The 16,600-nt window shown below is 45.1% G+C and overlaps 1 protein-coding gene across 1 annotated transcript; it reads right to left on the bottom strand.

The window, feature by feature from the left end:
* Positions 1-4,501: 4,501 nt before the first annotated feature.
* LOC135529890 (zinc finger CCHC domain-containing protein 7-like) lies at positions 4,502-14,793 on the bottom strand. Its single transcript, XM_064958298.1, has 3 exons — positions 14,732-14,793; positions 8,422-8,806; positions 4,502-4,618 (listed from the first exon to the last, which is right to left on the bottom strand). Exons 2-3 carry the CDS (start codon positions 8,783-8,785, stop codon positions 4,581-4,583), a joined length of 402 nt encoding a protein of 133 aa, XP_064814370.1. The 5' UTR covers positions 8,786-8,806; positions 14,732-14,793; the 3' UTR covers positions 4,502-4,580.
* Between the last annotated feature and the right edge of the window lie 1,807 nt (positions 14,794-16,600).

The raw sequence follows: 16,600 nt of genomic DNA, 5'->3' as shown, positions 1-16,600 counted from the left end.
ACCAAACTGCAAGACAGTGGACTGGCAGAACCACTGTGTGTGTGTGTGTGTGTGTGTGTGTGTGTGTGTGTGTGTGTGTGTGTGTGTGTGTGTGTGTGTGTGTGTGTGTGTGTGTGTGTGTGTAACATGTTTTCAGGGTGACTAATAGTATTTAAATGCTTAGAAGTCTCACAGCAAAAAAACACTAAATCACCCTTCACTATACTCACTGTGGAGACCTCTGTCTATATTCAGACCTCATTCACTATACTCACTGTGGAGACCTCTGTCTATATTCAGACCTCATTCACTATACTCACTGTGGAGACTCTGTCTATATTCAGACCTCATTCACTCATTCACTGTGGAGACCTCTGTCTATATTCAGACCTCATTCACTATACTCACTGTGGAGACCTCTGTCTATATTCAGACCTCATTCACTATACTCACTGTGGAGACTCTGTCTATATTCAGACCTCATTCACTATACTCACTGTGGAGACCTCTGTCTATATTCAGACCTCATTCACTATACTCACTGTGGAGACCTCTGTCTATATTCAGACCTCATTCACTATACTCACTGTGGAGACCTGTCTATATTCAGACTCATTTACTATTCACTGTGGAGACCTCTGTCTATATTCAGACCTCATTCACTATACTCACTGTGGAGACCTCTGTCTATATTCAGACCTCATTCACTATACTCACTGTGGAGACCTCTGTCTATATTCAGACCTCATTCACTAAACTCACTGTGGAGACCTCTGTCTATATTCAGACTCATTCACTAAACTCACTGTGGAGACCTCTGTCTATATTCAGACCTCATTCACTGTGGAGACCTCTGTCTATATTCAGACTCACTGTGGAGACCTCTGTCTATATTCAGACCTCATTCACTATACTCACTGTGGAGACCTCTGTCTATATTCAGACCTCATTCACTATACTCACTGTGGAGACCTCTGTCTATATTCAGACCTCATTCACTATACTCACTGTGGAGCTGGTCTGTCTATATTCAGACCTCATTCACTATTCACTGTGGAGACCTCTGTCTATATTCAGACCTCCACTATTCATGTGGAGACCTCTGTCTATATTCAGACCTCATTCACTATACTCACTGTGGAGACCTCTGTCTATATTCCCTCATTTACTTTACTCCTGCTGGAGCCTGTCTATATTCAGACCCATTCACTATACCCACTTTCCTCCAGCTAGCCTGTCTATATTCAGACCCTCATTCACTATAGCCTGTCTATATTCAGACCCCTTCCATCTGGCTAGCCTGTCTATACTCACTCCCCCTTTCCTCCGGCAAGCTGTTCTATATTCAGACCCCACGCCCCTTTCCTGTCTATATTCCTTTCCACTCCCAAAACCTTCTCTCCCAGACCTCATTCCCTACACTCCCTGTGACCCTATGTTCAGACATGAGATCAAGCTCCAGAGATCACTGGGGGTGGGTATATTCAGACCTCAAACACAGAGCCCCATACCAGACTCATTTGAACCTCTCTCTCCTTGGAGACCCTGTCTCTATTGTCATTGGTGGGTGTGTGTGTGTGTGTGTATTCAGTCATTCACTGTGCACTGTGGGCACTCTGTCTATATTCAGAACCTCCTCAGCCTCAGGGAAATTCAATTCAGGGACCTCATTTAGAGTGAGAACAAGTCTATATTCAGACCTCATTCACTATATGAGAGAGAGACCTCTGAATGAGGGAGATAGGGACTGTGGAGAATCGGAGATTCAGACATTTACTGGGGGGATATTCAGAATGGGACTATAAAATGGGAGACCTCTGTCTATATTCAGACCTCATTTACTATACTCAGTGGAGACCTCTGTCTATAGAGACCTCAGGGGGAGAGAGTCTAATCAGACCTCAGAGACAGAGAGAATGGGAGACCTCTGAAAATGGGAGAGAGAGAGAGAGAGACCCATTCACTATACTCAGAGAGTCTATATTCAGACCATTCATTCACTGTGGAGACCTCTGTCTAGATTCAGACCTCATTCACTATAATGGGAGACCTCTGTCTATATTCAGACCTCAGAATACTCAGTGGAACCTCTGTCTATAGTCAGACCTCATTTGCTATAGGTTGCAGAGTTTGCTAATGTAGATCTCACTATACTCAGAGATTTGCAGAAGAACATTTTTACTCTCTTGGAGACCCTGTCTATAGTCAGACCTCATTTACTACTCACTGTGGAGACCTCTGTCTATATTCTCTCTCTCTCCCTCTTGGTGTATCTGTTGTTAGTCATTATGAGCATTAGCGTTATTCAGAGCATTCACTGTGGTGTCTGTCTATATTCAGACCTCATTCACTGTGTGCACATGTCTATATTCAGACCTCATTCACTTACTCCAGACACTCTATATTCAGACCTCATTCACTAAACGAACAGGGAGATGGATGTTCTCACTGTGGAGATGTCTTTTCAGACCATTTACACACTGTGGAGACCTCTGTCCCTATTCAGACCTCATTCTCCTTCTCCCTCCCACACTCCCTCCCTTTAATCAGACCTCATTCCTTACTCCCTCCTATATTCCCTCCCTTAACTGTATCCTGTCTATATTCAGACCTCATTCCCTACACTCCCTCCCTTTAATGTCTCCTTCTCTCATTCACCTCACTGTGGAGACCTCTGTCTATATTCAGACCTCCATTTAATGTCTCCTTCTCCTCTCCTATATTCAGACCTCCATTCACTATACTCACTGTGGAGTCTGTCTATATTCAGACCTCATTCCTCCCTCCCCCACCCTATACTCACCTCCCTCTATATTCCCTCATTCACTATACTCCCTTTAATGTCTATATTCCCTCATTCACTATACTCACTCCCTCCCTTTATATTCAGACCTCATTCACCTCCCTCCCTTTAATATCAGACCCTCACTATACTCCCCTCCTGTCTATATTCCTCCCTCCCTGGAGACCTGTCTATATTCCCTCATTCCTATCCCTGGAGACCTTTAATATCATTCACTTACTCCTGTGGAGACCTCTCCTATATTCAGACCTCATTCACTATACTCACTGTCTCTGTCTTCTCCCTCATTTACTCCTCCTCCCTGTCTTATTCAGACCTTTAATATATCCTGTGGAGACCTCCTGTCTATATTCCCTCATTCCTCCCTCCCTCTGTTTTCAGACCTCATTCACTAATATCTGGAGACCTCTGTCTATATTCCCTCCTCTCCTGGAGACCCTGTTATATTCCTCATTCCTACCTTTAATGTCTGTCCTATCTCCCTCCCTCCCTCCCTCGTTTCCTCCCTACCTTTAATATCTCCGTTTCTCCCTCCCTCCCTCCCTTCCTCGTTTCCTCCCTACCAAAATGCTCTCCTCCCTCCCTCCCTGACCCCCGTGTGCAGACCAAGCTCCCAGAGATCACGTTTCAGAGCCCCTACCTTTAATGTCTCCCTTCTCCCTGGTCTGGTTCAGTATGATGCCCTGGTCTGTGTGTGTGTTGTCCCACTCTGCCAAGAATCATCCAGCTCTCCAGAACTGTCAAATGAGGGAGTCAGAGTGAGAACAGAAAGAGAGAGCTCCGGAGAGAGAGAATGAGGGAACACCACCACCGAGTCAGAGAGACAGACACTGGAGCTCCTCCTCTTTGGGAGCGGGGAGAAAGGGGAGGGACGGACAACAGAGAGAATAAATGGAGAGAATGAGTTCATGATGAGAGAGAGAAAAGGAGAGATAATCAGAACCGGCGTGGAGTTGGTTGTGGAGCATGCTGCATCTGTAGATCTGGAGATTTGCAGAAAACATTTTTACTGCCTTCCCCTAGGCTGCCTTTACATGGGCAGTCCAAATCTGATATTGCCACTTCATTCCCTCCTTTGACCAATCTTCATCATTTTCAGAGCTGATCTGATTCTAGAAGGGGTGTTGGTGTTTCTAGAATCAGTTCTCAATACCGTCCCACGGAGGTAGTGGGATGTTCTGGACTGTCTAGAACAGGGAGATGGATGTTCTGAATGTTTTTGAGATCAACACTGTCCCTTTAAGGGGGGGGTCATTATCCCTTACTGTCTTTAATGTATTGGTGTTTCTAGAGTCTCCTTCTCCCTACTGTCCCCTTTAATGTCGTTTCTCCCTCCCACACTGTCCCTTTAATGTCTCCTTCTCCATTCCCTCCCTAATGATCAACACTGTACCAGAGTCATTATGTTACTGTCTAGAATGTCTCCTTTTCTAGAGATCAATACTGTCCCAGGGGGAGTCCCGTTAATGTTCCCTCCTCCCTAGAAGGGGGGTTGGTGTTTCTAGAGATCATCACTGTACCTCCCTTCCTATGTTACTGTCTAATAGGGGTTGGTGTTTCTAGAGATCAACACTGTCCCATTTCCTCACTATGAATATCTTTTGGTACAACCTCCCTCGTTTCCTCCACGTTTAATAAGCTTCTCCCTCCCTCCCTCTGTCCCCGTACCTGTTGTCCCCGGGGTCGAGGCCTGCAGGGTCTCCTTTCTTTAACCTCCGACCTTTCAAGCTACACACCCCGTCATCCTCCTCCGTGTTGTCTGACACTGTGATCCCGTCATCTTGACTCGAGTCGATGACTATGACCTCCTGGAACAACCTTCCCGTGTGGGGTCACCTTCGGGAATGATAGAGGAGAGTTATGGGGCTGGTTTAATTGTTTTCTCCCTCCCGCAGGAAATGGACACCAAAATAATAACTGATAAACCCGTTGCAACAATGATTATGCATCTTCATTTCCTATAGAGGTTCTCCGTCTTTATAACCAACCGCTCAGGGACCTCGATTCAGTCCGGCACTGTTTAAACCCTCCAATGAATGAATATCTCCTTCTATGTATGATGGGACTAGAATGTTAAATCTCCTTCTCCCTCCCTCCCTAGAATGTTTCCTGGACCTTTAAATCTCCTGATCCCTCCCTCCTCATTTCCTCCCTAGAATGATGGGACTAGAATATGGGACTAGAATCCCTTGGAACTAGAATGATGGGACTTAAATGTTGGAACTAGAATGATGGGACTAGAATGATGGGACTAGAATGTTTTCCCTACCTAGAATGTTGGAACTAGAATGATGGGACTAGTTTAAATGTCCCTGGAACTAGAATGATGGGACTAAATCTTGGAACTAGAATGTTCCCACTAGAATGATGGAACTGGAATGATGGGACTAGAATGATGGGACTAGAATGATCTCCTCTAGAATGATGGCACTAGAATGATCCCTCTAGAATGATGGGACTAGAATGATGGGACTCCAGAATGATGGGACTAGAATGATGGGACTAGAATGATCTCCCTAGAATGTTGGAACTTTAATATGTTCCCTCACTAGAATGTTCCCCACTTGAATGTCTCCTTCTCCCTGGTTCAGTATGATGGAACTGGTCTCCATCTTGTTGGGACTGCCAAGAATCATCCAGCTCTCCAGACTGTCCGAATGAGGCACCGATCCAGATGGCACTAGATTCTGAGTCCAACACCACCACCGAGTCAGAGTTCACACTGGGCACCTCCTGATGGAACGGGGTTTGTTGGAACTAGAATAAATGGATGACTAGAATGATGCAGCTAGAATGATGGGACTAGAATGTTGGAACTAGAATGCAGATGGGACTGGAATGATGGGCATCTGGGAATGATGGGACTGGAATGAGGCTGACTAGAATGCAGTCCAAACTAGAATGATGGCTCTTTGACCAATCACATCATTTTTCAGAGCTGATCTGATTCTAGAATGTTGGTGTTTCTAGAGATCAACACTGTCCCATGGGGGAACTAGAATGTTGGAACTAGAAGGGGATGGTGTTTCTAGAGAATGAATACTGACTAGAATGATGGGACTAGAAGGGGTTGGAACTAGAGATCAACACTGTCCCAGGGGGAGTTAGAATGTTACTGTCTAGACTGGTGTTGATGGCACTAGAATGATGGCACTGTCTAGAATGATGTTTCTAGAGATCAAGAATGATGGGACTGGAATTATGACTAGAAGGGGTTGGTGTTTCTAGACACTGATGGGAGTTACTATGTTACTGTCTAGAAGGGGTTGGTGTTTCTAGAGATCAATACAGTCTCAGGGGACTGGAATGTTACTGGAACTAGAAGGGGTTGGGACTGAGATCAACACTGGGACCAGAGTCGTTATGACTGCTCTAGAATGATGGGACTAGAATGTTACAGTCTCAGAATGATGGGACTAGAATGATGGTGACTAGAATCAACACTGGGACTAGAATGATGACTAGAATGATGGTGACTAGAATGTTGGAACTAGACTGTCTGATGGGACTGGAATTTTGGAACTAGAATGATGGGACTAGAATGTTACTGACTAGAAGGGGTTGGAACTAGAATCAATGGAAGTCTAGAATTATGGGACTAGAAGGGGTTGGTGACTAGAATGATGGTCCCTAGAATGTTGGTCTAGAATTTGGAACTAGAATGATGGGACTAGAATGATGGCACTAGAATGATTTTTGGTACTAGAATGATGGCACTAGAATGAAGGCGAAGACTAGAATGAAGGCACTAGAATGATGGAACTGGAATGTTGGAACTAGAATGATGGGAACTAGAATGTTGACACTAGAATGATGGGACTAGAATGTTGGAACTAGAATGACCTCCTGGACTTTGGAATGATGGGTCACTGGAATGATGGGACTGGAATGATGGGACTAGAAATGGACAACAAAATAATAACTGATAAACCCGTTGATGATTATGCATCTTAATTAGGCCTATAATGATGGAACTAGGGACCTCGATGTTGGAACTAGAATGATGGCTCTAGAATGATGGAACTAGAATGTTGGAACTAGAATGATGGGACTAGAATGATGGGACTAGAATGATGGGACTAGAATGATGGAACTAGAATGTTGGAACTAGAATGATGGGACTAGAATGTTGGAACTAGAATGATGGGACTAGAATGATGGGACTAGAATGATGGAACTGGAATGATGGGACTAGAATGATGGAACTAGAATGATGGGACTAGAATGTTGGGACTAGAATGATGGGACTAGAATGTTGGAACTGGAATGATGGACTGGAATGATGGGACTAGAATGATGGGACTAGAATGATGGACTGGAATGATGGCTCTAGAATGTTGGAACTAGAATGATGGGACTAGAATGTTGGCACTAGAATGATGGAACTGGAATGATGGGACTAGAATGATGGAACTAGAATGATGGGACTAGAATGTTGGGACTAGAATGATGGGACTAGAATGTTGGCACTAGAATGATGGAACTGGAATGATGGGACTAGAATGTTGGAACTAGAATGATGGGACTAGAATGATGGGACTAGAATGATGGAACTAGAATGATGGGACTAGAATGATGGAACTAGAATGATGGAACTGGAATGATGGGACTAGAATGATGGGACTAGAATGTTGGCACTAGAATGATGGAACTGGAATGATGGGACTAGAATGATGGGACTAGAATGATGGAGGCTCTAGAATGATGGAACTAGAATGATGGGACTAGAATGATGGAACTAGAATGATGGGACTAGAATGATGGCACTAGAATGATGGGACTGGAATGATGGGACTAGAATGATGGGACTAGAATGATAGGACTAGAATGTTGGGACTAGAATGATGGGACTAGAATGTTGGAACTAGAATGTTGGCACTAGAATGATGGAACTGGAATGATGGGACTAGAATGATGGCACTAGAATGATGGAACTAGAATGATGGAACTAGAATGATGGCACTAGAATGATGGAACTCGAATGATGGAACTAGAATGATGGGACTAGAATGATGGGACTAGAATGTTGGCACTAGAATGATGGGACTAGAATGATGGGACTAGAATGATGGCACTAGAATGTTGGCACTAGAATGATGGAACTAGAATGTTGGAACTAGAATGTTGGAACTAGAATGATGGCACTAGAATGATGGAACTAGAATGATGGAACTAGAATGATGGCACTAGAATGATGGCACTAGAATGATGGCACTAGAATGATGGCACTAGAATGATGGCACTAGAATGATGGCACTAGAATGATGGCACTAGAATGATGGGACTAGAATGATGGGACTAGAATGATGGGACTAGAATGATGGGACTAGAATGTTGGCTGCCAAATGACTTAAATGTAAATGTAAATGTAACTAGAATGATGGAACTAGAATGTTGGAACTAGAATGATGGGACTAGAATGTTGGAACTAGAATGATGGGACTAGAATGTTGGAACTAGAATGATGGAACTAGAATGATGGAACTAGAATGAGGTAGTTAGTTATACAGAAGTGATAACATCAAAGGTGGACTGGTAGTTTTACAGTCACAGACAGTGAGTGGACATTCACGCTCCTTTAGATAAAGCCCTGAATAAACAAACACACAGTAGTGGTCTGTCTGTTCTCCTCCACTCACCTTTGGAGAGACCTCTCTGCTGTTTCCTCCCCTGTTGGGTTTTCAGTTTGACTTTCTGTTTTTTCTCCTCTGTGTCCCCCAGCAGGTGTTGCCGTAGATCTCTGTTACCATGATCATGTGACAGGGGTGGCTGCAGTCGTTTGGCCTTGCTCCCATCTTTCTTCTCCTTCTCTCCGTGGCTGGAGGAGAGGTGCCTCTCTCCCACCTCCTCCTCCACCTCCTCCCTCTCTCCGGGGTTAGAGGAGTAGTGGAGTTGGCTGTAGAGTCTGAACTCTAGTTCACTGTCGTCACCCTCTGACCCCTCGGACTCCTCCGCGTACAGCTCATCCTCTAGCTCCGCCCTGTCCACGTAGCCCCCGAACATCACCACGGAGGTCACAACACCCTGATAGAGAGGAGGAGGAGAGAGAGAGAGACAGAGAGAGAGAGACAGAGAGAGAGAGAGAGAGAGAGAGAGACAGAGAGAGAGAGAGAGAGAGAGAGAGACAGAGAGAGAGAGACAGAGAGAGAGAGAGAGAGAGAGAGACAGAGAGAGAGACACAGAGAGAGACAGAGAGACAGAGAGACAGAGAGAGACAGAGAGAGAGAGAGAGAGACACAGAGAGACAGAGAGAGAGACAGAGAGAGACAGAGAGAGAGAGACAGAGAGAGAGAGAGAGACAGAGAGAGAGAGACAGAGAGAGACAATATGACATCTGAAATGTCTTTTGAATTTGGATCGTGTGAGTGTAATATTTAATGTTAATTATTTTGTTATTGTTTATTATCTATTTCACTTGCTTTGGAAATGTTTACATCTGTTTCATCATAACTAATGTAAACTCCACCCTACTCATTATCATCAAACTAATGTAAGCTCCACCCTACTCATTATCATCAAAACTAATGTGAACTCCACCCTACTCATTATCATCATAACTAATGTGAACTCCACCCTACTCATCATTATCATCAAACTAATATGAACTCCACCCTACTCATTATCATCATAACTAATGTGAACTCCACCCTACTCATTATCATCATCAAACTAATGTAAACTCCACCCTACTCATTATCATCAAACTAATATGAACTCCATCCTACTCATTATCAAACTAATGTGAACTCCACCCTGCTCATTATCACCAAACTAATGTAAACTCCACCCTACTCATTATCATCATAACTAATGTAAACTCCACCCTACTCATTATCATCAAACTAATGTAAACTCCACCCTACTCATTATCATCAAACTAATGTGAACTCCACCCTACTCATTATCATCATAACTAATGTGAACTCCACCCTACTCATTATCATCAAACTAATGTAAACTCCACCCTACTCATTATCATCAAACTAATGTAAACTCCACCCTACTCATTATCATCAAAACTAATGTGAACTCCACCCTACTCATCATCAAACTAATGTAAACTCCACCCTACTCATTATCAAACTAATGTGAACTCCACCCTGCTCATTATCAAACTAATGTGAACTCCACCCTACTCATTAGCATCATAACTAATGTGAACTCCACCCTACTCATTATCATCATAACTAATGTAAACTCCACCCTAATCATTACCATCAAACTAATGTAAACTCCACCCTACTCATTACCATAAAACTAATGTGAACTCCACCCTGCTCATCAAACTAATGTGAACTCCACCCTACTCATTATCATCAAAACTAATGTGAACTCCACCCTGCTCATCAAACTGATGTGAACTCCACCCTACTCATTATCATCAAAACTAATGTGAACTCCACCCTGCTCATTACCATCAAACTAATGTGAACTCCACCCTGCTCATTAACATCATTATCATCAAACTAATGTGAACTCCACCCTACACATCATTATCATCAAACTAATTATGAACTCCATCCTACTCACATCAAACTAATGTAAACTCCACCCTACTCATTATCATCATAACTAATGTGAACTCCACCTTACTCATTATCATAAAACTAATGTGAACTCCACCCAACTCATTATCATCATAATTAATGTGAACTCCACCCTACTCATTATCATCATAACTAATGTGAACTCCACCCTACTCATTTTCATCATAAACTAATGTGAACTCCACCCTGATCATTATCATCATAAGTAATGTGAACTCCACCCTACTCATTATCATCATAACTAATGTGAACTCCACCCTACTCATTATCATCATAACTAATGTGAACTCCACCCTACTCATTATCATCATAACTAATGTGAACTCCACCCTACTCATTATCATCATAACTAATGTGAACTCCACCCTACTCATTATCATCAAACTAATATGAACTCCACCATACCATTATCATCATTATCATCATAATCATAACTAATGTGAACTCCACCCTACTCATTATCATCATAACTAATGTGAACTCCACCATGATCATTATCAAACTAATGTGAACTCCACCCTACTCATTATCATCATAACTAATGTGAAGTCCACCATGATCATTATCAAACTAATGTGAACTCCACCCTACTCATTATCATCATAACTAATGTGAACTCCACCCTACTCATTATCATCAAACTAATGTGAACTCCACCCTACTCATTATCATCATAACTAATGTGAACTCCACCCTACTCATTATCATCATAACTAATGTGAACTCCACCCTACTCATTATCATCATAACTAATGTGAAGTCCACCATGATCATTATCAAACTAATGTGAACTCCACCCTACCTCCTGTTACCTATTTGTGCTCAATGTCAGGTGGGGTGTGTGTGTGTGCGTGCGTGTGCGTGTGCGTGTGTGTGTGTGTGTGTGAGTATGAGAGAGAGGGAAAGGGGTTGTGAGGTCCATTGCCCTGGCCAGTGCTGCGTGTCTGTGCCATGATGGCCAGAGATGATTGGCTCCTAGAGCGCCATTGCCACGGAAACGCCACGCTGACCGCTCACAGACTGTCACCCAGGGAATAAGGATAGAGGACAGGGCGAGCGCGTGTGTGTGTGTGGAGAAGAGACGAGGACGGAGGAATTATGAGGTGTGTGTGTGTGTGTGTGTGTGTGTGTGTGTGTGGAGAGAAGAGACCTAGGACGGAGAAAATTAGAGGTGTGTGTGTGTGTGTGTGTGGAGAGAAGAGGCGTGGGACGGAGAAATGTTGAGGTGTGTGTGTGAGGACGGAGAAATGATGAGGTGTGTGTGTGTGTGTGGAGAGAAGAGACCTAGGACGGAGAAATGATGAGGTGTGTGTGTGTGTGTGTGTGTGTGTGTGTGTGGAGAAGAGACCTAGGACGGAGAAATGATGAGGTGTGTGTGTGTGTCGTCTGAGGAAACGAAAAGGCATCTCCACACAGTCAGGATCAATGGGGGGTCGGAGATTCCTGAAGACGGTGCACATTTCAGTGTTAATCTGTATCACCTGGTCAACGATCGATCGGGTGTGTCTCAGATCATCTGAAAAGCCTGGAAGGTTTCTACCAGCAGTCCAGGGTGATTCATGACTCATTATGTCCTGATACTGTAGGGGATTGGAGAGATGAAAACCACCTGAACACAGCTGACTAACATCACCCACTGGTGACCAGATCTGTCCTGCCACCTGAACTACCTGGTGACCAGATCTGTCCAGACACCTGAACTACCTGGTGACCAGATCAGTCCAGCCCCTGAACTACCTGGTGACCAGATCTGTCCAGACACCTGAACTACCTGGTGACCAGATCAGTCCAGCCCCCTGAACTACCTGGTGACCAGATCTGTCCAGCCACCTGAACTACCTGGTGACCAGATCTGTCCAGCCCCCTGAACTACCTGGTGACCAGATCTGTCCAGCCCCCTGAACTACCTGGTGACCAGATCTGTCCAGCCACCTGAACTACCTGGTGACCAGATCTGTCCAGCCACCTGAACTACCTGGTGACCAGATCTGTCCAGCCCCCTGAACTACCTGGTGACCAGATCTGTCCAGCCACCTGAACATGAACTACCTGGTGACCAGATCTGTCCAGACACCTGAACTACCTGGTGACCAGATCAGTCCAGCCCCCTGAACTACCTGGTGACCAGATCTGTCCAGCCACCTGAACATGACCTACCTGGTGACCAGATCTGTCCAGCCCCTGAACTGAACTACCTGGTGACCAGATCAGTCCAGCCACCTGAACATGAACTACCTGGTGACCAGATCTGTCCAGCCACCTGAACATGAACTACCTGGTGACCAGATCTGTCCAGACACCTGACCAGAACATGAACTACCTGGTGACCAGATCTGTCCAGCCACCTGAACTACCTGGTGACCAGATCTGTCCAGCCACATGAACATGAACTACCTGGTGACCAGATCTGTCCAGCCACCTGAACTACCTGGTGACCAGATCTGTCCAGCCACCTGAACATGAACTACCTGGTGACCAGATCAGTCCAGCCACCTGAACATGACCTACCTGGTGACCAGATCAGTCCAGCCACCTGAACATGACCTACCTGGTGACCAGATCAGTCCAGCCCCCTGAACTACCTGGTGACCAGATCTGTCCAGCCACCTGAACTACCTGGTGACCAGATCTGTCCAGCCACCTGAACTAGTGACCAGATCTGTCCCAGTGACCAGAGCCACCTGAACTACCTGGTGACCAGATCTGTCCAGCCACCTGAACTACCTGGTGACCAGATCTGTCCAGACACCTGAACATGAACTACCTGGTGACCAGATCTGTCCAGACACCTGAAACCTGGTGATGAACAGGTGACCAGATCTGTCCAGCCCCCTGAACTACCTGGTGACCAGATCTGTCCAGCCCCCTGAACTACCTGGTGACCAGATCTGTCCAGACACCTGAACTACCTGGTGACCAGATCTGTCCAGCCCCCTGAACTACCTGGTGACCAGATCTGTCCAGCCCCCTGAACTACCTGGTGACCAGATCTGTCCAGCCACCTGAACTACCTGGTGACCAGATCTGTCCAGACACCTGAACATGAACTACCTGGTGACCAGATCTGTCCAGCCCCCTGAACTACCTGGTGACCAGATCTGTCTAGACACATGAACATGAACTACCTGGTGACCAGATCTGTCCAGACACCTGAACATGAACTACCTGGTGACCAGATCTGTCCAGACCCCATGAACTACCTGGTGACCAGATCTGTCCAGACACCTGAACATGAACTACCTGGTGACCAGATCTGTCCAGCCACCTGAACTACCTGGTGACCAGATCTGTCCAGACACCTGAACATGAACTACCTGGTGACCAGATCTGTCCAGCCCCCTGAACTACCTGGTGACCAGATCTGTCCAGACACCTGAACTACCTGGTGACCAGATCTGTCCAGCCACCTGAACATGAACTACCTGGTGACCAGATCTGTCCAGACACATGAACTACCTGGTGACCAGATCTGTCCAGACACCTGAACTACCTGGTGACCAGATCTGTCCAGACACCTGAACTACCTGAAAACAGCTGACATTAACGTGGCCCGCCTGTGAATATCTGGAGAGGGGAGAAGACGGCTTCAGGTGTCCCTCTACAAGAGCGTTACATGGGAACGCCCCAAATGGCTTCGCTAACACAATAACAAACGGCCAAACGGAGTTCAGAAACAGATGAGAATAGTCTGTTTCAATACAGCTGACATCTCTGCTGTTGAAACATGATTATACATACGTGATATTTGACGACTGCAGTCCGTGTATAACTGGTTACAAAACGGAACACAACGAGCTTGTCAGTAAACTTGCCAATAAAGGCACATTGTGGAATACACACACACACACAACATTAACACGTGTAGCCCGGACCCCAGATTTTTGTCGTGACAATTTCAAGGAGTTGGTGAGAGTCCCGAAGCACACTGGCCCACAGGTTACTACTAAACCTGCATGTACTGTAAACATGACCATGTAACGTTACCGGCTACAACAAACAGCCAGGTTTGATACAACATAACAAGGCATGCTCACATAGTAGCGAGCTAACTGGCTAACAAACCTCTACTAAACATCCACTAACACTAAAAGTGGGACATCTGAACGGAGATGTTATACAACGTGATGTTCAACTAGCCTGTCATTTCAGTTACGATATGCGGACTTACTTATTCAATTGGTTTGATGCTATCGAAAGTGTAGTTGGCTAATATGTTAGCATCGGTTTCTGTGCACCCCACGTGTTTATGAAATGCCGGCGGTATGTCAACAAAGCACTCTGTTCCGCTCTCGCGACGGATTCACACTCAACCGGCACCTCTCCGGTTATCTTTACTACGGCACACACAAAAAAAACTACATGCACATATCTCGTTGGTTTCAACGGATGAAAATCAACTCACCTGTTTATAACTTAGCAGGACTCAACAAGAGGACTTTGCTCGCATGCTAACCACTTCCGGGGTTGTCGAGAGAGAAATGGTTTGGGCCAACCGTGACCTTTCCCAGGGAATCGACTGTGGCGTGACCGCGTTCAGACAGTGTCGAAACATTTTGATGAACGGTCTACAGTAGCCTAGTAAACCTTGATTTGAAGTCGCCCTAAAATATATGTGGAGTCTTCATGTTTAATATAACGTCACCGTTGATCAATTTATTAATATTAGCATAGACTATTCTGTACTACTATAGGATAGCCTATTCATATCACATTAAACCGCTATAAATATTAGTTGCTTTTTTTTAAACAAGGGTTCTTCAAAGATCCTAACTCAGTGCTAGAGATGTCACTTCAGATCCTGTTTCAATTTCTAGGCTGTATCACACCCCGACCGTGATTGGGAGTCTCATAGGGTGGAGACACAATTGGCCCAGCGTCATTCCGGGGTTTGACCAAGGCAGGCAGCCATTGTAAATAAGAATTTGTTCTTAACTGACTTGCATGGTTAAATAAAATATATATATATATTTTTAATAACTGCAGGTTTCTTGGCACTGAAAAATGCTTGGCTGTGTGAACCTTCACCCCAGTCTGAGGTCCTGAGTGCTCTGAAGCAGGTTTTCATCAAGGATCTCTCTGTACTTTGCTCTGTTCATCTTTCCCCTCGATCCTGACTAGTCTCCCAGTTCCCTGCCACTGAAAATCATCCACACAGCTTGATGCTGCCACCACCATGCTTCACCGTAGGGATGGTGCAAGGTTTCCTCCAGACGTAAGGCCTGATTGGTGGAGTGCTGCAGAGATGGTTGTCCTTCTGGAAGGTTCTCCCATCTCCACAGAGGAACTCTGGAGCTCTGTCAGAGTGACCATTGGGTTCTTGGTCAGCTCCCTGACCAAGGCCCTTCTCCCCCGATTGCTCAGTTTGGCCGGGCGGCCAGCTCTAGGAAGAGTCTTGGTGGTTCCAAACTTCTTCCATTTCAGAATGATGGAGGCCACTGTGTTCTTGGGGACATTCAATGATGCAGAAATGTTTTGGTACCCTTCCCCAGATCTGTGCCTCCACACAATCCTGTCTCTGAGCTCTACGGACAATTCCTTCGACCTCTTGGCTTGGTTTTTGCTCTGACCTGCACTGTTAACTGTGTGCCCTTTCAAATCATGTCCAATCAATTGAATGTACCACAGGTAGACTCCAATCAAGTTGTAGAAACGTCTCAAGGATGATCAATGGAAACAGGATGCACCTGAACTCAATTCAGAGTGTCATAGCAAAGGGTCTGAATACTTACATAAATAAGGTTTGATTTTTTATTTTTTTGCTAAAATTTCTAAAAAAACTGTTTTCGCTTTGTGATTATGGGCTATTGTGTGTAGATTGATGAGGAAAATGTTTAATTTAATCGATTTTAGAATAAGGCTGTAACGTAGAAGAATGTGTATAAAGTGTAAGGGGTCTGAATACTTTCTGAATGCACCGTGTGTGTCTACGGGTTTACTGACCAGCAGACACACAACGGTACAATCGGTATTAGTTTGTCTCATAATGTTATACTGCCACACGACACTGGCTTACTGGGGCTCTCTCATGCCGTCCCTGGAAGCATCACTGAGTGGGTTGACATGTGGTCAACTTGGGATGTGCCATGGCGGAGATCTTTGTGGGCTATACTCATTAGTTTGTCTCAGGATGGTAAGTTGGAGGTTGAAGATATCCCTCTAGTGGTGTGGGGCTGTGCTTTGGCAAAGTGGGTGGGGTTATAGTTTGCCCTGTCCGGGGGTGTCCTGATGGGGCCCCCTGACCCCAGTCTCAGCCTCCAGTATTTATGCTGCA

The sequence above is a fragment of the Oncorhynchus masou genome, unplaced genomic scaffold, assembly GCF_036934945.1.
Source record: "Oncorhynchus masou masou isolate Uvic2021 unplaced genomic scaffold, UVic_Omas_1.1 unplaced_scaffold_1205, whole genome shotgun sequence".
NCBI lineage: Eukaryota > Metazoa > Chordata > Actinopteri > Salmoniformes > Salmonidae > Oncorhynchus > Oncorhynchus masou.
Note: the sequence above shows the minus strand (reverse complement) of the source record. Positions and strands in the feature narration are given on the sequence as shown.

Excerpts from the sequence above, each read along its gene's own strand:
- LOC135529890 (XM_064958298.1), bottom strand. The coding sequence starts at position 8,785 with ATGTTCGGGGGCTACGTGGACAGGGCGGAGCTAGAGGATGAGCTGTAC. Across the intron at positions 4,619-8,421 it reads GCAGAGAGGTCTCTCCAAAG|GTGACCCCACACGGGAAGGT; the intron begins GTGAGTGGAGGA and ends TCATTCCCGAAG.